Source organism: Gossypium hirsutum, chromosome D04, assembly GCF_007990345.1.
Source record: "Gossypium hirsutum isolate 1008001.06 chromosome D04, Gossypium_hirsutum_v2.1, whole genome shotgun sequence".
In the NCBI taxonomy this organism is placed as follows: domain Eukaryota; kingdom Viridiplantae; phylum Streptophyta; class Magnoliopsida; order Malvales; family Malvaceae; genus Gossypium; species Gossypium hirsutum.
This window is the reverse complement of record NC_053440.1, coordinates 15,000,873-15,023,820: the sequence shown is the minus strand read 5'-3', so window position 1 is coordinate 15,023,820 and position 22,948 is coordinate 15,000,873. Positions and strand designations below refer to the sequence as shown.

General features: G+C 35.3%; 1 protein-coding gene across 2 annotated transcripts; it reads right to left on the bottom strand.

The window, feature by feature from the left end:
• Positions 1 to 14,323: 14,323 nt before the first annotated feature.
• On the bottom strand, positions 14,324 to 22,036 carry LOC107948568 (histone-lysine N-methyltransferase, H3 lysine-9 specific SUVH4). 2 transcript variants are annotated; one of them, XM_016883168.2, is made up of 15 exons: positions 21,135 to 22,036; positions 20,910 to 20,978; positions 20,645 to 20,713; positions 20,090 to 20,144; positions 19,843 to 19,952; positions 19,020 to 19,196; positions 18,460 to 18,558; positions 17,483 to 17,581; positions 16,923 to 16,972; positions 16,744 to 16,832; positions 15,813 to 15,972; positions 15,600 to 15,705; positions 15,311 to 15,493; positions 14,915 to 15,151; positions 14,324 to 14,698 (listed from the first exon to the last, which is right to left on the bottom strand). In XM_016883168.2, exons 1-15 carry the CDS (start codon positions 21,621 to 21,623, stop codon positions 14,585 to 14,587), a joined length of 2,106 nt encoding a protein of 701 aa, XP_016738657.2. In that variant the 5' UTR covers positions 21,624 to 22,036; the 3' UTR covers positions 14,324 to 14,584. The 2 variants fall into 2 exon arrangements, with proteins under 2 accessions (XP_016738657.2, XP_016738647.2); XM_016883158.2 differs by having other exon boundaries at positions 16,744 to 16,853; positions 21,135 to 22,021.
• Between the last annotated feature and the right edge of the window lie 912 nt (positions 22,037 to 22,948).

Here is a 22,948-nt window from a genome sequence, read left to right as displayed (position 1 = left end):
TTTTTGCAATCCCCAAAAATTTAGTACATATAAATGGGTCAAATTATAACATTCCTAAATAATATGACAAATAAGATAAGCAATACATTGCAAAGAAACATTTCCTTATAAAAATCTTACTCTTTCTTGAGCGATTTACATTTTTGTTTCAAACTCTTAATATTTGTGTTTAATTCAATGTTATCCACAACATCATGATTCACCTATTTTGTTTGGTTGTCCTCACCCACATTTTGCACACTACCACTCTCAGACATCTTAACATTGCTGCTTCTACTACAACTCTCAAACATCTCACCACTTCCACACTTCATTATTTACTTCCTAAGTCTCGTATTCTCTTTTGCAAGGTTTCTTTCGCTATCACGTAATTCACGTATTACTTCATTCACCCTGTTACACACCTTATCATCATACCACTTAAAAAATCCGCATCCACCAACCTATATTTCACACAAAAAAAGTTGACTTTTTTTTATATAAACTCTACAACCCAATTTAGTCCAGCCGACACAATAATCAAAAAAAATAAAATTTACCCATCTACAATTTTGTATATGTAGAAAATCCCAATTACTTTTTTACACATATCATAATTCCATGAGAAATTCATCCGTCTTTCTACATACAAAATTGTAAGATGACACAATTTCTACATCCCCATTTCAGATTTACCGAGCATTTCCAAAATACAAGAACAGTCATTTTGTTAAAAATGGAAAACCTAACACAATTCATAGAGGCCAATGTTTGAGCTTACATCATCAACACCTATCCCAAAATGACCAAATGAAGTTCCAATGTCATACTTGTCAACTCCGTAATCTAGTAACGCTATTTAAGAAAAATAAAATATCCACAACTGAGTTCATATACCGTGACTACTCTAATATTCATGCATGAGAAAGAAATATTTCATCAATATCCAAATAAAAAAAAAATCTTCAATTTCTTATGAACCCTAAAAAAAATCGGCTAAATATACAGTGACTACCCCAATCTTAATTCTAATGCTATGATGAATTGTAGCACCAATTTAGTCCAGCTGGCACAATAATCAAAAAATAAAAAAATTCCCAATTTTTTATGAACCCTAAAACAAATTAGCTAAATATATGCTTAGACAAAAATCTGAGCAACCATAATACCTTCTTCTTGGGTTTAAATTGCTCCATGATGTCTCTCTCGGAGCTAACTTGTTACAAAAACATCTTCTTTTCTCTTCATCATAAACGAACTCCCCTCGTGATGATGAAACCAGCTTCGAATAAAGTAACTTCTCCATTGATGGCTTCCAATCACTTATTTTCAAACAATATTTTCGATTCTTTTACAAGCCCACTAAATTTCAATATTCAATTTTTAAAGAATTTCAACGGAGAGGGAGAGGATTTGAGATTTAGGGTTATTTATTTAGGAGCTGCTAATTTCTTTTAATTTTGCCCATGTGTGTGTTAGTTAAGGGTTTTAAATGTTTTTTAATTTTAATTATTTTCTAAGTTTAAATTTGTTTACTGACGTGACATTATTTTGTCTTATATGTCATGTTAGCATTTACATACGTGTGATGCCTAGGTGGAAAAAAATTTACACGCCAACACTGTTAGTCCCTTAAAAGGCCATGTTAGCAAGATCGTTAAAAAATGACCAATTTGACCAAAAAAACAAAGGTTATGTATGAACGTGCTCCAAAAAACCATTAAGGGACAAAGTGATCTAACACCTAAACATTAGGGGTTAATTTTTCCATTATTTCTAATTTTATTAATCAACAAGTTCAGAAAATTTACAAGTTTACAAACGAAAATACTATACTCGAGGCACTAGATCCAACATGATGCCCCTAAGGGATTATTTAGGCAAGTGAGACCGAGAGGTAATTTTGTTGCGCACCTGTTCACTAGTCCTGTATTGACCGGTGAGATCGAGAGATAAATCAGATTAATTTGTCTAAATCAGTAAAATTAAGATCGAAATAAAATAGAGCCACTTAGTAATTTAAGCAATTTAAGTACCTTGTTCGAGGATCGATGAACCACATCAAAATCGACCAACCACCGCTAGTCATTTATTTGGTTAATTTCTTAGTTTCATACTCTTTGCAATTTAGTCCCTAGATTAGCATATTTAATTTTCTTGCAGAAATTTCTTGTTATGGCTTGTCGTACTATAAAATCATATCAGTAACCGTTTAGACTCCATCGTGTTTGCTATTTATTGCTCAATCACCATCTCTTTTGGGTTCGATCCTTGGAATACTCTGGTATTCCATTATAACATTACAAATATTACAACTGATCTATACGCTTGCAGTAAAACCGAACTTATAAAATTGTTTTATAAAATCGTTTATTTTATGTGCATGTGTGAATGCAGTCAAATTTGTTGGCGTTACTACCAAGGAGACGATGTAAGATTAAGTAATTCTTAGTGTACATGTTAAGTAGAAATAAGGAGCAAAAGTAGGATTTATAGATACAACTTTGTTTTTATTTGTATTTATTTCATTTGTAATTTTTGGTTTTTTTTCACTCTCTTGTGCTTGTAGGAGGCGTTATATGACTCAGACCGATAACAATGTCTTATCATTTGAGTTGAAATCGGAATGTATCATCACACACGCGAGGAGGGAGAAACATCCTAGAGACGTCCTACCTCCACAAAAAGAGCAGTCTACTGAAGATCCACAAATAGAAATTCCACAACCACACCTACCCATAGAGCAACGAACTTTGAGCTACTACGTAATGCCAAACTTGGATATTATTCGAAGTAGCATTAATTTCCCAGTGATTAATGCTAATAACTTCAAAATCAAACTGGCAATGATCTAAATGAAACAAGTGAACATTTATTTTCAATGGTCAATAAATGAAGATTCAAACCAACATCTTAAGATATTTCTAACCATTTGTGATACCTTTAAATATAATGGGGTATCCAGTGACAGTATCCATCTTCGGTTATTCCCTGTTTCTTTTACTAATGATGCTTTTATGTGGTTAGATTCACAACCGGTTGATTCCATCAATAATTGGGACAAGCTAGCGAGCAAATTTTTGGCAAAGTACTTTCCCCCGAGCAAGACAATGAAGCTTAATATGAATATTACAAATTTTTGGAAATTGGAAAGAAAGTCTTTATACAAAGCATGGGAGCACTTTGAGCTAATGCTACGCAAGTGTCCATATCATGGCTTACAAGATTGGTTGCAACTTCAAGTCTTCTATAATGGGCTTGACGGAAACTTACACTCTAGTCTTGACGGAGTGTCTGTGGGAGCATTCATGTCAGGACATATGCCAAGGCTTGTCAACTTATCGAGGATATGGCGATGAACTCTTACATTTAACTGGCTGAGCAATTCACATATCAGGCCAAAAAATCGGCAGTGAACGTTGTTGGTAGCAAAGACAAGTATCAACAAATCCTCGAAAGGCTTAATCAATTGGAGACAAGTCCGACCAATGTGCAAGTCCAAAACCAACCCAATCTTACCTATTTTATTGCATGACACGATGATAAGGGAAAACATATGGAGGTTAACTATGTAGGGAATAAAAGATATAACCCTTACTCCAACACCAATAATCTGAGATGGCATGATCATCCTAACTTTAGGTGGGGAGGAAACCAAGGGGGACCTCCCAATCAAGGGAACCAAAACCTTAATCCTTCAAAACCAAATGCACCGTATCAACCTCCATTACCTTTTAGGGCACCCAAAGATCAAGAAAGAAAATCAACCTATAGTAGTGACCCTCCATTCTGAATTAAGATAAGTAAGGTAAAGCAAGGCTTGCATGTAGTGCAAGCTGATGTGCGCCAATTGACCAAGTCTTGCAATTGTTGTAAAATAACTTAGCCTCTACCATAGCAGTAATACTGAACCTAATTTGAAGAGTGAAGGGAAGGAACATGCCAAGGAAATCACCCTTAGATCTGTGGCTGTGGTTAAGGAACCTATCCAATCAAATTGATAGGAGAAAGAAGTTAGTGAGAAGGATGAGAGCACACATACTCCTAGTGTTGGAGATGGGATGGGAGAAAAGGTAAGACTTGAGAGAGAGCCTAGACAAGTTGAACCAGAGGATAGAATCGTTCTATCACCACCACTAAGCCTAAAGCCCATACCATTTTTTTCACGTCTAGAAGAGTAGAAGAAGAAAAAGAGTGATGAGTTCATGCAATTCCTTAATATGCTTAAGGCCTTGAATGTGAACCTCCCCTTGTTAGAGCTCCTTGAGAAAATACCCAAATATGCCAAATTCTTTAGGGATGGTATGTCTCGTAGGAAAAAATAGTGAGAAGAGAGCAAATCTCTCTTAATGAGGAATGCAACGCAGTAATGTTAAGAAGAGTTCCTCCCAAGCTCAAGGATCCCAGTAGCTTTACCATCCCAATAGAGGTAGACAAAGTTAGTTTCGGGAAAGCCTTATGTGACATAGGGGCAAGCATTAACCTCATGTCATTGTCTATCTATAGGAGATTAGGTTTGGGAGAGCTTAAGGAAACAACAGTCACCTTGCAATTTGCCGACCGATCTTTGGTATGTCCCAAGGGAGTCATTAAGGACGTGCTAGTGAGAGTTACACAATTTATTTTTCCATTGAATTTATCGTGCTAGACTTTGAGAAGGATCTCGAAATCTCTATTCTCTTAGGGAGACCTATCTTGGCCACATCTAGAGCTACTGTAGATGTAGGAAGGGTGAGTTGACTATGAAAATTGAGGGAGAGATTGAAGTTATCAAATGTGTTGAGCCCGAACCTAAGTCTAAAGAGGTGTTGCCATCACAAGGGAGGTAAATGAGATGAGACCTTATTGTGCTAACAAATTTACAACTTTTATGGAATGATGTAGTTTTTCAGGTGTTCGTGCACCATGAAAGAGAATCCGGAAGCGAATGAGGATAAGGAAGACATTACAATTCTTAGGAGGCCTTAGTCGCACATTGAACAGAAGGCATATCCAAGTGTTGAAGACACCGATGAAACATCATTTCAGGGGTGTGATTGACCGCCCCAAGTTGCATTTTTAATTTTCCACATGTGGCAAGGAAACCCAAAATTTTGTAAATAATTAAATGTTTTGAGCATGAACTCCAAGTGTTTTTGCATGTAGTGTAGGATTTTAATTAGTATTTGTTTGCCTTTTAGACTTGCTAGAATATAAATTTGATGATTGAGAAGAAAATTTGATGATTTTGTAAAAGTTTTGGGGTCTGTTCAGTGAAATCGCGATGCTCAATAAGGGATATCACAATTTCTAAAACAATTTCAATAGGGGCCAAAAATATTTTGGTTATCACAATATCGAACCCCTGATATCGCGATACCCCTAGAATTTCAAAAGTTAAAATTTTGGTTTTAAACAGTTGTATCGCGATACCCAACCCTTGGTATTGCGATAGGTCAGATAGAATGTAATGTGAAGGGTCTAAAAAAAGGGTTTATCGCAATATCCAACCCTAGGTATCGCGATATCCATGTCGGGTCAAGCGATACCTAGTTTCAGGTATCATAGTTTGCGCGTTTTGGAGGCTTTTTAAGCCTCCAAACACCCCATTCTCTTTATTTTCCCCAAATTTTGAACCCTAAATTCTGTAAAACACTTTCCCCTCTTTATTTTCTCTCAATCTTCTCTGTTTTTCTTTGTAATTTCTCTTTTTTTTTGCTTTATTTTTGGTAAGTTTTCTTTTTTTTACAGGTATTCTCATCTTTTAGCTTGGGGAACACAAAACTTTGTTGCCTCATACAAAAAATTCATCACAACTAACACAGTTCAAGTTTCCTTTTTCTTCCTTTTGTTTGCATTTGCTATTTTTTTCATATTTATTATTTTTATTTTTACTATCTTATTTTGGTTTTAGTGTTGATTGGTTGTGCTTAGTTGGCTAGTACATACTTGATAGTTAGCTTTTTTTAAAGGTTGATAAACATGCCCTATAGAATGAAAAAATGAGGGAAATCCCAACCCGAACCACCTCCGATATCGAAGTATGTTTCAGATAAGTTTAAGTCGAAAGAGACCGAAGCCTATTTCTCAAACATTCAAGGAATGAATTTTATCCTTGAAAGAGGCTTTGACCCTTTCGCCTCGGATTGCGAAGGAATTTGGGATTTGGTTCAGTTTTATCGATGGATGAATCTTGCTATGGTGCCAGCTACACCTACAGTAATACTAGTAGTTTTGGAGTTTTACTCCAATTTAAAAATTTCTAAAATGAACAAGGTGTATGTTCGACACAATAAAGTCGATATTTGTAACAACCCGTTTTCAGTAACATCGAAACAGTGGTTTCGAGACCACAAATCTGACGAGTAAATTATTACTTTATTATTATTTTAATTTCTATGGAATTATAGTAAGGTCGTATTAAAATTTCGTGAAGAAATTTTGATTTTTGCTTGATTAATTAAGTAAAAAGAACTAAATCGTAAAAGGTGAAAAACTGGAGTTCTATTAGTTAAAAGGGCTAAATGACTATGGAAATGGGACTAATTGGACTTAAATGGCAATTATACCATTCATAAGGTTAGTGGATGTGCATGGCATGTTTTATTGAAATTTTGGAGGTTTTTAAAGGTTAAAATGATAAATGGTAAATTAAACATAAATTAAATAAAATAAAGGTTAACTTCATCTTCTTCTAATTGTCTCCACTGAAATTTCAAGGAAAGAAAGCCATTTTTAGGGCTCTTGAGTTCGGCTAGCTTGGGTGTATGCATGTAAGTGATTCTGAGCCTCGTTTTTAATGATTTAGGGTCTAAAATGTTAAAGGTATAAATTATAGGGTTTTATTGTGAAAAGGTGATAAATTTAAGTAGTTTCAAGGTTCCTTGCATGTTTGGTTAACATGGAATTTGATTGGAATGGTTAGATTTTAAGTTATAAGCTTAAGGACTAAATTGTGAAAAGTTAAAATATTAGGGGCAAAATGGTAATTATGCATAAATGTATAGATTGAATTGAATGTTTGAGGTTAATTGAAATACTTAATTGAATATAATTATCTATTTAGATCAAGATAAACCTTAACCGAATATAAATCGAAGAAAGGCTAAAGTTACGAATTAGCTTGATCATATTTCTATGCTCTAGTTGTCGAGGTAAGTTCGTATGAACGATTATCATATTAAAGATAATTACATTGATTGTTATTATGTTAATTATATTACAAATGAATCAATATATGAACATATCAATGTTATGAAGAATTGATGGATAACGTGTCCCAGTTGACCCTTAGGAATTCTTAGGATACAAATGATATGTCATTAGGGATTTCATGTTTTGGGTGCTGATGTTGAATGTCCTACTGATGGCTGAGGTCCTGCATTTGTTGTGGATACTCTATAGCTCGTGTGAACAACATCGTGTAGCTTACATTCCAACCCACAGCTCATGTGAGTAGGCCCATTTCACAGCTCGTGTGAGCAACGATGTAAAAGAAATGTTATGGTTATATGTACAGGCGCACTTTGTGTAAGCTCTCCCGTGTATCCGTTGTAATTCTAAATGGTTCAATGGGCAAGGAAAGTGAACAGAAAGGTTAGTATGCAATTGTATTGAATCATAACAATATGGAACATTGATGGTGCAAAATGTTATGTTTAAACATGATAAATCACATATTCTATGGATGAATTTAAATATATATGAAGAAGTGGAATAACATGTGAGTTTGATGTTGTTGTTAGGCTTATATCAAGCTTATGGTTATGGTTGCTTTTATGCTTAAATTTATATTACGTAATTGATCTGTTAAGTTGAGTTTTGTTTATACGAACTTACTAAGCATTTAATGCTTACGTAGTTATTTTTCCTTTGCTTTATAGATTATCGGAAGCTCGATCGATTTGGAAACTCATCGTAGATCTATCGCACTATCCAGTAAATATATTGGTAGTTTTTGAATGTTTTGACCAAGGTTATAATGCCATGTATAGGGTGTTTTAAAATAGTGTTTTTGATGAACATCTAAAATGATATCTTGGTATGTTTTGTGCTTGGATGTTGTGGATTGTTGATGGGCTTATAATGCTTACTCAAGTAAGTCATTTTGGTCACTTATAAATGCATGTATATAACGTTCTTTTGGTAAGTTTGTAATGTCTTGGTAATGGTTTGTTATGGTATGTTTTGTGTGTTTTGGAAATAGTCAAGTGAGGAATGTTTAAATACTTAAATGGCCTAGAATTGTATGCATGGAATTAGGCATATGGACATGTTTAGGTAGGTTATATTTTGGTATATGTTGAGGTGCCCTGTATGGCATATTGGTTGATTGAATTGGGATTTTGAAATGGTATATTAATGTGTGTTTGAAGATGCTTAGGCTTATATATAGTGTGTATAAATGGGTGGTAAGGTCATGTATGGAATGGTTTGGAAATGGCTTGATTTTTTTGGTACATTTTAGGTCCACACGAGCATGTGACTCAGTAATGTTAGACACACGGCTTGGCGACACGGCCGTGTGTCATCTGTAGGTTCTTTTGTTTACAAGTTAGTGAGTTACATGGCCTGGCACATAGGCATGCAAGGCAATTTCGAAAGTTACACGACCTGGCACATGGGCGTGTGACACGACTGTGTAACCTTACTCAGAGAGTTACATGGGTGAGGACACGGGCTGGGACACGGTCGTGTGTCCCTATTTCGAGTGTTACACGGCCTGAGACACGGGCGTGTGTCTCAACCGTGTGAGGCACATGACTTTACCACATGCTTGTGTGACCCCTGTTTTCAAATTTTTGTGACTTTTTCCAAGACTTTTCAAAATTTTTCAAATTAGTCCCGAATTGATTCTAAGTTAATTTTAGGGCCTCGAGGGCTCGATTCAGGGACAATATGCATGTTATTGATTAGTTTATGTTATGATTTATGTTATTAAATGTTAAAAATTTTTAATGTTTCTGACTTATCGGTAATACTCTGTAACCCTATTTTAGCGACGGATACAGGTTAGGAGTGTTACAATATCTCCCTTTAAGCAGTTAGTGATTATTATGGCGTGCCATATTACGTTACAACAATTTGTCTACTTTGGACCTCTAGAATTTTACTAATGTTGATATAAACGACGGTTAAACATTTTTAACAGAGGGTAGGGGTGAATGAAAGCGTGAAGGGTATAATAATTACCTCTTACCTTTTAAACAAGCTATCATGTTTCCTTTTGCTAAGATGTGGATGCAATTTATATGTACTCTTATCTCACCACTGTTTAACACTAATATTGTTAATATGTTCTGAGCTGATTTTTGTACTGTATTTTGCAGCGAAAGAGAGTTAGCCTTGGGAAGTGGGTAAACAAGGAGATCAAAATCTGTATATCGAACATGAAGGTTAGAATCTATTTTCCTCATCTGATTACTGACTTATGCCGTCGAGCTGGAGTGGTGATGGGAGCCACTGAACAATTTCATCATCCGACTATGAGCATTATTGGAGATACCCTACTCCATAATTTCCAGAAATTGCACAGGAAGAAAATAAAGGAATAGAACTAGCGACGTAAATAGAAAATGGAAGTGCCTCCAGCGGTGAAGAAGAAAAGCACAAAAAAGAAGACCAATGAGGAGCCTAAGCGGTGAGAACATAAGCTCAGAACAGATGTGCGCTACAACATGAGATTACTGGAGGCCATGAAACCATTCTTGGACACTTTCATGACAAGTCAGAAGACATAGAGCTTACAATGGCCCGAACGATCAAGCGATTAACTGGAGGGCAATACAGTCAGGAAGGAACAAGAAGAGGAAATCGAAGAAGAAGAAGATGGCGAGGTGACGAGGTGACGGAGGATGATGATTTCATACCCTAACACAGAAACTTCGAGGGAACTTTTGCATCTGCGTAGTAACCCACGGGGAACCCATCATCTGTGAGCCAAGTAACCAACCTGAGATGTTTTTTGCAAGGTCGACTGTGAGGGCCAAAAGCAAGGGAATTAAGGGATAGAGTGAGGGTCCCGAGGATGACTCTGATTAGTTACATGCCTTTGCATTTTATTTTCTTTTTTTATGCGGCATGTAAACTAATAAATACTTCTGGATTTATTTCTTGTTATTTTTATTTTTCATATTGTGTTGGGTTGTTTTTGTTGTTGTTTGTGTATTTGTCTTATGTGCAGCGAATTACCCTGAAAGACTACACAAATTTTGAGCTTCAATGAGGAGGTGGACCCCCGAACTAGTCTAATGCTCCATTTTAGGGAAGTCCGGTAACTTCCTATCTTTTTTCTTGGGACACATTGGGGACAATGTGTAGTTTAAGTGTGGGGGGTGCACATAATAGTATGTGTTTTATTTTTCTTGCTTTTATGTTAGTTTGTGTGTTTATTTTAACTTTTTCGCCTTGTTCAATTTTGTTTCTATTTTGTGTAATTGCATGGTGCTTGGACTATAATTAGGTAACCAGTTACTAGTTGTACATATTGAATAAGTACATAGAATTGAAAAACTTATAAATTTTGAATGATACTAGATAATTTCTTATTCTTGATTGTAGACTAATTAATTCTATTAATTAATGTGTATAATAAACTAGAGGTAATAACTAAAATGAAAATGTATAAAGTGTACTATATGAATAAAATATACGTATCCTTTCAAGGAAGGAGGAATGATGTGTGCTCAAACATCTCATCTAGTCAAGTCAAAGACTATGAACAAATTTTTCCTTAAGGTCTCATTACTAAATCATGTTCCAAGCAATTGAAAGTAAACTTATCTCTCTTGTCCAATACTTAGTTTAAAAAAGCTAGTCAAGTTTTCAATAGGGCAATTCGAATAAGGATGGAAATCAAGTTTGAAAAACTGCTGTCCAAATCAAGGACTAAGATTACAAAAGTCATTAAATTGGGTAATTCAAATAAGAAAGAATTCTTATTTGAAGCATCGTAAAAAAGCTTCTTCCTCTTAAAAGTTTAATTGATCAATTACAGAGGGTAATTAGGGTGGAAATCAAGTTTGAAAAATTGTTGTCCAAATCAAAGACTGAGATTTAGAAATTCGTTAAATTAAGTAATTCATATAAGGAATAATCCTTATTTTAAGCTTACTAGAAAAGCTTCTCCCCCAAAAAGTTTAATTGGTCAATTAGATAGATGATCAGAAGTCTTAGCCAAATGGCCCTAGGAATCATTCTGCAAGCCAACTTGCCACCTTAGTAAAAGTCATTGTACTTGCTCATTTCTTACCTTTCAATTAAGGCTTTTATTTTATTATTTTATGGAAAAATATTTGGTACACTATTAATGGAGTTTTTAGACTCTACAAGTAGGGTTAGAAGTCGACAAGTATTTTATAGGGGTATAGAAAAATATTAAAAATAAATAAATATTTTTAGATAAATTTTTAAGGCTGCTGTGAAATAAATAAATAAAAACACTACCAATATACCAAATACTAATTCTTATTTTACTAGTTATTTTTAAATTTTTAGCTTTCTTGTAATGTAAGTTGGTAAAAAAAAGTTTTAAGTAAAATTCACTGACACGTGACTTAATTTCACTAACACTTTTAGGATTTTAGAAATTGCTTTTAATTGTAACTGGGAAGGCATGGTTGGGTCTTAGGTGTATACAATTATTATTTTTCTTTCAATAAAATTACTCATAGAGAGTTTATTTACAAGATTTCATTCTTGTATTTTATTAGAAGGTTCTTCTTCTCGATTTGTTTTAGGATTGGAGTTGAAGTATTCAAACTTTGAATTTGCCAAAATAATTTACTTTGTGAAGGGCTGTATTATTTAAATTTGTTGGAATCCTTATTCCAAAAACTTCCTGGTGGACATCAATTGTGCATTATCTAACATAATCCATACTCTATTTCATTTTCATCTTTCCATTGTTTTCCATCTTTATTTCATTATTTTCAGATTTTAATTACCTTATATTTTAATCTCTTTAGTTTTCCAAAGTTTCAAGTGTTTATATTCAAGAATCAGCAGCACCTTATTTGGATTCTAAGAAACCTGTAAAAAATACTTTTTCTATGTTATAGAAGGATTTGTAATTCTGTTAGAATTTAAAATAAAATTATGACCGTTGTTATTATTATTGTTAGTATACGTTTCAATTTGAGGGGGAATAAATTGTGATAACAGTGAGTTCAGACTTTAGTTGAACTGTACGTTTTATGCCCTTAATTACACTGTGTTTTGTGCATCCTTGCCAGCTGTGAATAACGATTGTTGTAACTACCATGAAATAGTGTTGGTTGTTTTCCTTTTAGGCTGAGTGAGGAGGAAAAACCAGTTATGCGTAATTCTTGGTGAAATTGAATTATGTTTCTTCCTTGTTCCCTCTCCTCTCTTCTCTTGTTTCCTTCTATTTTCTTCTTTTTCTTGAAACGACCGTATTAAAGGTATCAGAGCTAGTTGATTCGCCATGGCTAGTGAAAGGGTAACGACCAGATTGCAGAAAAAGGTTGGTCACTTGCAGTAGGAGGTTGCTCAACTCCAAGTTGAGTTATCTCAATGGGACACCAAGATCGACAACCAATTGAAGGAGCTCAGGGAAGATTTTCATGGGAAAATCAAGTCTGAATTGTAGAGCTTGTTTGTGTAGTACTTGGGACACTTTCCATTTGTAGCTGTTATTACTGGTTCTTCCTAGGACCGAGGTAAGAGCATTCTAGGAAGTCCTCCACCAGGCTTCCCTCCTAGAGACACTTCGATTGCTTCTCCTATGGGGGACCTGGGCAACACTGGGACACTTGTGGAAGTCTCATTGATGGATCTGGGCGCTCTTATAAGTTGGACTGTCCAAGGTTTGATGGTATAGATTTTAGAGGGTGGTGGTCAAAGCTGGAGCAATATTGTGAAACTAAGGGTGTGGTTGATAGTGTTAAGGCATGGGCTATGATGTTGCACTTAGAATGGAAGGCACTCAATTGGCATCACTTTTATGCTCAAAGACAATAAGGTTTTCATTTGTTGTCTTGGGACAATTATGCTCGTAGCCTCAAAGAAAGGTTTGGATCTAGTTCTTTTAGGGACCCCATGGCAGAATTGGTCTCTTTGAAGCAGTTGAGTTTTCCCAATCAACTTTATCTTCCTGAAACATATGCTTTAAACATCTTTACTAGTAACCTTAAGCTTGAGATAAGACAATGCTTCCAACTATTCAAGCCTAAGTCCTTGGTAGAGGGTGATTTGGTTGCTAGACAGGTTGAGACTATTTTGTCTAATTCTAGTAGAAAACTAGCTCCAGTGGGCATAAGGGGACAACCCCGACCTCCATCTTTGTTTCCCACTGTCAAAACCAATCTTGCACCAATGTCCACTTCTATTCCCAGAAGCTCTTTTGTGGGAACGAGTGGCCAGAAGTCCACTAATTGAGCCCTTTCACAAGCTGACATGGAAGATAGGAGGAAAAAGGGCCTATGCTTTTGGTATGGAGCTAAGTATGGACCTAGTCATAAGTGCATGATGTCCCAATCATATCAATTGTTGATGGAACCTTTGTCAGAAAGTGAGGGTGAGGAATTCCAAGATTGCCAGGAAATCTTAGGCTACTGATCCAGAGGGAGAGATCTACACCCATTTTGTCACTTCATGCAATGCAAGGTTCTTAAGGCAACAACACAATGAGAATTGCAGCTCAACTTGGAACCAGTTGGGCAATCATGCCGGTGGATTCTAGTAGCACCCATAATTTTTTTGGATGCTAAGTTGGTGAAGAAGTTGAACTTGCTGGTGGATCATCAATGTAAACTCAAGGTGTCCATTGCTGATGGAGGCAAATTGGTGACTCAAGGTCATTGTAGAGATGCTGCAGAGATGTTACCGCACTGAGCATTCCTAGATGAGTTTCAAGTCCATCTTTCCTTCCGCTACACCATCTTCAAAATTACAAAAATCATATGTTTAGCATATAAAATGAAGATAACAAATTTACCTTAACATTATCCAACAAGATAGAATTATAATAAAAAGTACAAAATTTGATATCAACCACTCAAAATTTGCGCAAATTATTTGTTACACGGTGCATTTTGTGCAACCTTGCCAGCTGAGAATAACAGCTACTGTATTTTAGCCTGAGTGAGGGGAAAAGATCAGTTATGCTTAATTCTCGGTGAAATTAAATTCTGTTTCTTCCTTGCTCCTTATCCTCTCATCTCTCGCCGTATCATTCTACTTCTATTTCAATCGACATTTTTCAGATCTGATTATTTCCAAGAACTGTTCATCCATATTCAACAAAACTATCTTTTGGGTTTTGATTTGGGTCCGAGATTCTGCATCATCAACGCGCAAAACACTTGCAACCAGAACAAGACATCCACCACATAAACCACATTGATTGAGCAAAAAAAGTTGTTTTTTTCTCTTTTTTCATTAAAATTCCCTTGAGCTCTGACCTATTAGAATCAGTACATACTGTACTTCCTCATATAGGATACAAGATTTCTACACTTGCAACAACATAGAAAAGACAGATGTAACAACCAGCAACAGCTGGCCATATACAAAACGCAACAAAACCTACATGTTTGCCCATCATTTGTAAGGAAAAGTTGACATGAAAAAATCAGGCAGATAGAAATGAAAGCGACTTCAGGACCTAGAATAGGCGCTTCCTGCAGCCTTCTGCTCCACAGTAGCATGCCATCTTTTTTACCTTCCCATCAGGACCATGAACGCTATCAAGGGCATACCCATAGTCATACGTCAGCTCCTACAACCAAAATATCAAAATTTTATCCAGTCACTCGACAGGGAAATATAAGTAGATCATAATAAGACCAATAGATATATAACTTAAGCTCCAAGCGTTATCTGAATTTATGAAGCAATACTAAAGACACTACATTAAAATCCAGAAATTGGTACCAAATACCTTCCATGAAATTTAAAAGGAACTTCTACAGAAACCAAAATAAGGGGGAATCACCTGCAAAGGAGGAATGCTGTCTGCTGCAAAGAGCATTACTCGAGCTAGTTTAATATCTTGATGTGCACTCAGGACACACTGGATAAAGAGGTTAGGCTCACAGCTATGATTGATAAATCTTGCAACATTTCCAATAGAAGCAGCATCAATGCAGAACTCTGGCACACTGTCTGATCTCTGTTCGTCAATTTTGTCCATGTTCTGGATCATTGGCAAGGATGCATCTAGTTGCCGCCTCTGTCAAGGAAAAGAATAACAGCATAAATACAATTATATATGATTTCAGAGCAGTAATATCACACATCAGAGAACACTGTTTCGTTAGAAAAAGATTATACTCAACAACTTGAAATGGAAAGCAAAATGCAATACTATATGCTAATAGACTAACCATACCTCTCTGCCACCGAGCCCCCTCATAGTTTGCAAGCAATCAATGTCAAAAATGTAATTATTCTCAGAGACATTATCCAGCTCTTCTGTCCTCGTGAGCACTCCAATATATTCACAAACAGGGGCACCAGCAGGTATAAAATCCCAAGATCTAACGGCCCATCCTTTCTTCGGAGTACGGAAGACCTGTCAATTCACATAAGTCAGATTTTATCTGGAAATATTTCAACCAGAATCTCAGAGGACCAAATCAAAAACGAGCAGAGTGGTTTTTCTTGCAGTAATAAGAAACCTCAAGTCGATATTTCAATCCTCTCTGAGATGTACGATTTACACAACTTGGATCACAGCCACATTTTGGACCACATTCAAAAACAACATGTTTGGCTTCAATTAACCTGAAATTGAAGCAGTGGAACAGGAGCATAATAAAGCAATAAACTTCAACAATAAGAAAAAGGAGTACGGCACAAGCCATTAAGCCTCCCTATTACTAAGATTTTACCTGCCACCATCACGGTGCACATAAGGAAAATCAGAACCATTAAGCCTTGCACATGCACAAGTTTTGGGATCCCAGCAAAGCCCCTTGCAATCACATCCAGCAGCATTAGCAGGAAGCTTTATATTTCGTGCAAATTTCATTGACTTGCTATACTGGTAACCTGAAAACACAGGAACAGGATGAATTTTAGTAACTTATTATGCATGCATAAGATTGCATCAATGGACCTATCTTTATAAAGAAAGTATAAAGTTGGAAAAAAGGAGGGGAAACAATAAGTAAAACTGAAGAAAAGAGTGTCATTATTAGCTATGTTATCCAGACTCGAGTGAGTGTTAGATACTAGTATGTGAATGCTCAATGTTTCCCAAGTATATACCCCCATATCCATGTCCAATATGTTTCAGACACATGTATCAGACATGACTTCTCAAGGAAAAATGAATTTGGCCAAAAAAAAAAAAGAAAAGAAAAATGAAGAATCCATTTCACATAGATTGTCATAAAAACGTGCAACACAATTAAGCATGTGAACAATGGACCTCTTCCAGCAAATGATAATAGAAAGGAGAAAAAGTCCCTTAGAAATGAGGTTTTGTAGACGAGACAAGATTATCAAAGGGAAACAATGAACAATTTACATGCAAAGTGATCTACAGGAACTTATCTTGAGATAACAGGAGACAGAATGAGTGAAATTTACACTCATACATGGTGTGGCAGGTTTGGAGCATAAGATGATAAATCAGTAATAATGAACTAGAAGAAGGCCATGAGCTATGGACTATCAAACTCACGAGAAGAAGCAGATCAGATATGTTATTGGTGAACTAGTATGAACTTATAACCAAAAGTATGTCTCTAATATATTATTGATTTCATTGTGCATGAAAACACATTAGTAAGAAACAAGTTAGAAAGTTAAGCTTGCCTGTCGGTGCAACAGGTGGATCATCAACCAAATTAGTAGCTGGAATAGGAACCACTTCTTGACCACCACTTATGTCCTCACACACCAGCCTTAACCAATAAACATTCGAACTGAGAAAGACTAGAAAAATTGATTAATGGCAAGCAATTATTTTATATAATATTTAATTCTTCAAATACCCGCGAATTTCTGACGGACACTGGGGAACACGGCCATAGGTAAAATGAACCTATCATAAGAGTGAACAAACATGATTACAATAATTAGATCCAACAGAAAAATCCAAATTCCTGTAACAGGAATTCTTGCATCATTCTTTTGAGATCTACAGATCTCATGAAAGCAAAGTAATCCCAGTTTTATCAGAAATTTGAAAATAAAACTCCAAAGAGAGTCCAGACTCTGGAGTCCTATTTCACCGATTACACCATTGTACTAAAACTTCTTCCATACTCTATTTGGATAAATAAATATCAGATTTATTCTCATTTTAAAAGGCAGTCACTGCCAAGAATATGTGATACATTCCCATCTCCAGTTATCAGGCTTTATAAATTAAAAAATACCATCACAAACCATACAATTCCTTTCATCAAAACTTGCATGTGCAAATTCAATTTACAGGGAAAGTATAACAGAACAATCATTATCTTCAGTGAAATTCAAATAACATTGGGTCTGAAGATAAATGGCCTTTTAGAGCAAGTAGCCAACCAAAATCATAAAATATATAGTAAACCTGGCTAGTTGTCAATGTTGGTTGCCCCTCAAGCCGCCTCAATCTATATTTGAAAACAGTGAACCCAGAAATACCCTTCTCTGCCCAGTAGTGAACAACCTGCAAATGTGGAGCAGGTATTGAAGTGCATAGTGTCCTATTGAACGCTAGGTAAAAAGCATCAATTTCTCAAATCAACAAAGACTAACACATTTAAAAAAAAAAACACTAAACTAAAGGCACATCCAATACTATAAAAGATAATTTCCAAAAGAGTAAGACTAAAAGAATATTATCTAGTTTTTAAATATTTAAGAAATTACAGGAAAAAAGATGCGTGCCTTGCATGATATAAAAACACAAGGCTACAATGTCAAGAAGGAAAAAGACAAATCAACCTGAAAACTGAAAAAATTGTAAAAAGCAAAGCAAAGCAAAGCAAAGCAAAACACTCAACATTCAGTTATTTAAGCCATAGCACATGAGATAGGTGCAGAGCTTGTTGTCACCCATCAAGAAGACATGCAACAAACTACTTGTTTGCATAATCTTTTGAGCAAAATGAAGCCATCCAATCACTTTAACTTTTGGCTTTTACCAAAAGAAAAATATTTGGAATAATCATTCTTTCTCCCAAGAACGGCAAGAGAACTGCATGTTTGTGTTGAAGAATACAAGACTCACTCAGCCATGACGGAATCACCAAGGTAAGTTAATCATATTAAAAAATTATCCAAAATTGCCATATTTGATCAGTTTCTTATCGCAGAAGGAACTATAATATTATCGTATGCATTCAAATTATTCACAAAGAATTAGGAATATGGTTTTAGTTTTATTCATCATAGTTCATACAGACAATGGGAAAAGTAAAACTACCATTTATTTTTTTGTCACAACATATAACATGATAAATTTAATGAAAACATATCATGCAACCTGAACCAACAAATAAAATGTTAGAAAATGACAAGCTGAATAAATTGTCAGAAACTTACCTTGTACAATCCATCATATGTATAAACTTTCCCAGAGTAACTATTAGCACATTCATGACCTCGAACTACTCTGACAGTCACCCCAAGGTCCACACAGTTCTATAAATAAAATCAGGCAGAAAGTAAGCAGACAACTTCCAATGAGATGTCATACAAGACACTACCAACATTGAAAAAGTTCAAAATGCAACAGAATTTAAAACCTATAATCAGATGCCAGACAAGACATTCTGACATTAACATAACATCAAGATGCATGCGTGCACATGCACAAAAGAACTTTTATCTTGAACCTAAGATATGACAATTGCGATTAGCAAGCATCTAACGACATAGTGATTCTTTTTCGTTCATTCTAGCAACATAGTGATTTAGTCTCAAATAAATACGCACAAAAGACAAACCATTTTCATAATTATATTGATAGCATGCCATTGTGCTTTATTTAAATATTTTATCATGAGTACGATGAGAAAATTTCAAATATATGTAGTTTCCAACAATCTACAACCATCCAAGTATATAAACAATGTAAATCCATAAGAACTTAAAATTCATACCTTCAGTGCCAGATTACCACGTTCCAAAACTTGATCTCGAATTTGTCGTTTATTACCAGTTAGGTCATGTCCTCCTTGTCCAGTGTAAACAACATCTTCAGCATTATCTAAATCATCCTCATACATGCCAGATAAAACTATAGCTACTGCAAGCGGGAATATATAGTGTTCATACTCCTGCAGTTTTCCAACCACAAAAATGTAAAACATAACAGAGCTGGTTGTGCCGTAAATGTTATTGACACGATGGTTTCATTCTTTGACAAACAAAAACAAAAGAACCCACTCAATTGAAAACATCCAAACGAATGACTCCTAAAGAGCATGCACCAAAGAGTTCATTCAGAAAAGTGAAAGCTGTCTAGAATGTCTAAATAGAAATAAATAAGGAAACAAAAAAAATAAGCAAGGTAATTACAGTGTTAATAAAACATGATTCTAGCGAAGATGGAAACTGAAAGCCTTGAACTGGTACGAAAGGAAAAAGAGGGGCAAGAGGCGACCATATTTTCAGATGTCAAGTCATGTTCATACATGTTTCTCTTAAGGGATATTTTACTCAACAACAGCTCTTAATGGTAGCCATCAGCACTTGATGACAGCAAAAGTAACAGCGGAAACCCCCTACACAACCTGGATTCTATCCAATTTTTGGGCAGGCTTGAGAGTACACTTGCAGTGCACAAGGTAGAAAGGGTATGATAATGCAGTTATAGAGCATCTTTAAATCAAAGAGCCATCCATTGAAAAAATAAATAAAAAGCTTTTAAAAAAGTGCAGACATCACTAAAACCCATTCACAGGAAAAAATTGAATGTATTACCCCTTTCTTGTAGGACTGTCCCATATAATCAATACCATTCAACCAGTGGCTATGAAAACCAACCGCAACCATTTCAGCACGAGAATAAAACCGATGACCAACATCAATGCCTGCCATACATTAAATACTTCTTAGAGGATAATTTCTTAAACTCATGAAACAAGATCTGGAATGCCCATTAGAGCACACGTTAGCCAACTAACACCAGCATGAAACAACACAACTGGGATAAGCTCTCACAACCAACCTGGAATGCTACCTATCCTTTTCTCAGGATAAAGCACCTCATTTCTCTCCATCATCTGCAAATGTTTTAATTTTGAGAAAATATTAGGGCATGTAACATCAAAATCAGTATTAATTTAACACCATAATACCATACTTAAAGAAAAAGAAATATAAGAATAAGAATAAGAATAAGAAATGGAATCGAGAATGTTTTACAGAGTTACCATAAATTCATAATCATCAGAACAGTTCAACATAGTTCACCCAAACAGCCAATAAATACATATTGATATTTCAAGGGAGAAAAATATAAAAAGAATTATTAATATGTTATTCTTATAAGGAGCTATGACAGCTTTTCATCAAATGAAGCATAGCATATGACCCCATCTCACCAATATGATTTGAATCAACAAACTAGAGGAGAAAAGATGAAAGTGGGTAGTTTATAAATTTACCCTTGAACAACTGAAAATGAAAGCTATGATGAATTCTTAAACAGAATAACCAAATAGACAAAAAGCACAAGTCTGAGACACTGAAAAGAACATGCGGCACATTTTCATTCACTTGCCTTCGATATTGCCTTTAAGTCAGGTCGCTTAGCTTTGGCCTTAACATCAGCCTCAGAAACACTTCCTCTCTGCAAATAGTTTGTACATTAACAATGAAATTAAGAAGTACATTGCATGACTGAAAGAGAAAAAAAGAATCCATGTTTCACCATTGTCACAGGTAGAAGAGGCAACAACGTCAGAAAAGTTATCACAAAGATACACAAACGTAAAGCTTGAGTATCATGAGCCGTACAACTGAAAACAAAGACAAGAATAACTTACATTGGCCTTCTTCTTGGCCTTGAGGGCTTTCTTGTCAACTTTAGCTGCTCCGCACCTCTTTTCCTCTTCCTATGAAGAACTAGAAAAGATTGTATAAGAATAAAATCTGCTTAACCGATCTCAAATGATGAACAGGATGCAGTGCAAAACATTATATAACGAAACCAGAGTAGTGAAGTTTCAACTGACATGAAGACCGAAAAATCAGTAGAAATAGAGACAGACCTGAACAAAGTGAAGATAGTGCTTGTTGAACAGCCTTATAGTCTCCTTGACCTTCATATGTGCACTTTTCTCGGCAACATTGGGAGCATTGGTACCGTCAAGCCCCTCTGCAATTTTGGCCGCTCGTTCCACCATTTTCGCCACTTTCTTGTTGATTTTAGGGTCAGCAGGGAGTGATGAAATCTCAGGAAGCTGTTGGATCACGGTTTGAGCAGGTTGTAGCTTTGGCTTTAGCTTTTCAGCATCCACATTAACTTTTTTGGTGCTACGTCCAACATCTTCATTCAGAAGCTCCAGTTTCCGCTTTGCCAAAAGCTCCATCTCAGCTTTCTGTTTGGCGGCTTGTAATCTGGCACTGGCTCTCCGTTGTCCGGCGACGTTGTCCGTGACAGCCGAACCATTCTCTTTTACCAGAATCTGGACCCTTTTGGTTCCGTTATTAGGCGTAGGGACAGAACTCTGGAGCGAATGCGGCGATTGAACCACCATATCGAAAATCTAAAACGGAAGAATGCGATGCTATGATGAAATGAAAGAAGGAATGTAGAAGAGAAGAGAGAGGGGAAAGTTAGGGTTAGAAGAGGAAAAGGCTAAGAAACAAAGATTTGACAGTAAGGAGCGAGGATGGATGGATGGATGGATGGATGAGGGAAAGCACAAACTCACAGCGCCACAGCCACAGCCACAGCACAGCAGGGAATCCTTAACTCATTGGATGACTAAATTCGAAATTAAAAATTAAAGAGAGACAGTGAGAGACAGAGGAGGGAAGATGCAGGTTTTTATTTTTTTTAACTTTTACATACATTTTTGCTATGTAATAGGAAAACAAGAAAATATAAAAGTTTGTGGGGATACACTACATGCATATTGTACATTTTCCTACAACTACGCTGGGTGTCTCTCAGGTATTCCGATTTGTAAGGTTTAATAGATTTAATTTTTTTCAAACTTTTTTCTATAAAAAAAGACATATTTTTCTCAAATTTAATCTTCTACATCTTTTCTATTATGGAAATGAAAATTCAACAAGTATGGAAACATATGAAAAATAAATACATTTATCTCAATTTTAATTTGCATTTTTTGTTGAAAAAATATGGTCTAGGAAACGGTTTTCTATAATGAAAAATTAAAATTTTGAAAATCGAGTCAGCTTGTAATATTTAAAGTAATAATTTTTTCCCGAAAAGTATTTTTCCTTTGTGCGAGACAAATCCTAGACATTCCTAACTTCCAACCGAATGATTTTTTCCGTTATTCTCATAATACGAATTGCTTCTAGTGTGAGCTTGAACAATCACGAATAAAAATAAAACTAGAAATGATTTATTACTTTCTGTAGGAAAGTAATTCTCTCTCAATAGAAACCGGTAAAATTGTAATTCCAAAAAATAAAATTTATTCTTCAAAAAATAAATTCACACTACTTTTTGGTAAAATACAATATATGAATCTTATGTAAATAGCTCTAATAGTGTGATCTAATTATGGAGAGTGATAGAAGAATCTTAGTTGAATTGGTAAAACACAAATAATATTTATTTAATAGAAAACAATATTCTACTATATAGAATGAGGTGGGTGGCACACCCTTGTTAAACTACTAGGATTGTCACCTATCTCATCTTATATTTGGTTTAATTATATGTGTTTTCTAAAATTTTAACCCCAACACTTTATAATTTAATCTCACTCAATATATTATTTTTTCAAAATAAATATTATTTATTTAATTAGATAAAATAAATTTTCAATTACATAATTTTTTCAACTCAATTCTAATGTCATTAAAGTCATGACAACTTTACTGT

Excerpts from the sequence above, each read along its gene's own strand:
- LOC107948568 (XM_016883158.2), bottom strand. The coding sequence starts at position 21,623 with ATGGTGGTTCAATCGCCGCATTCGCTCCAGAGTTCTGTCCCTACGCCT. Across the intron at positions 20,979-21,134 it reads ACTATCTTCACTTTGTTCAG|GAAGAGGAAAAGAGGTGCGG; the intron begins GTCTGTCTCTAT and ends AGTTCTTCATAG. Across the intron at positions 15,494-15,599 it reads GATTGAAATATCGACTTGAG|GTCTTCCGTACTCCGAAGAA; the intron begins GTTTCTTATTAC and ends GTGAATTGACAG.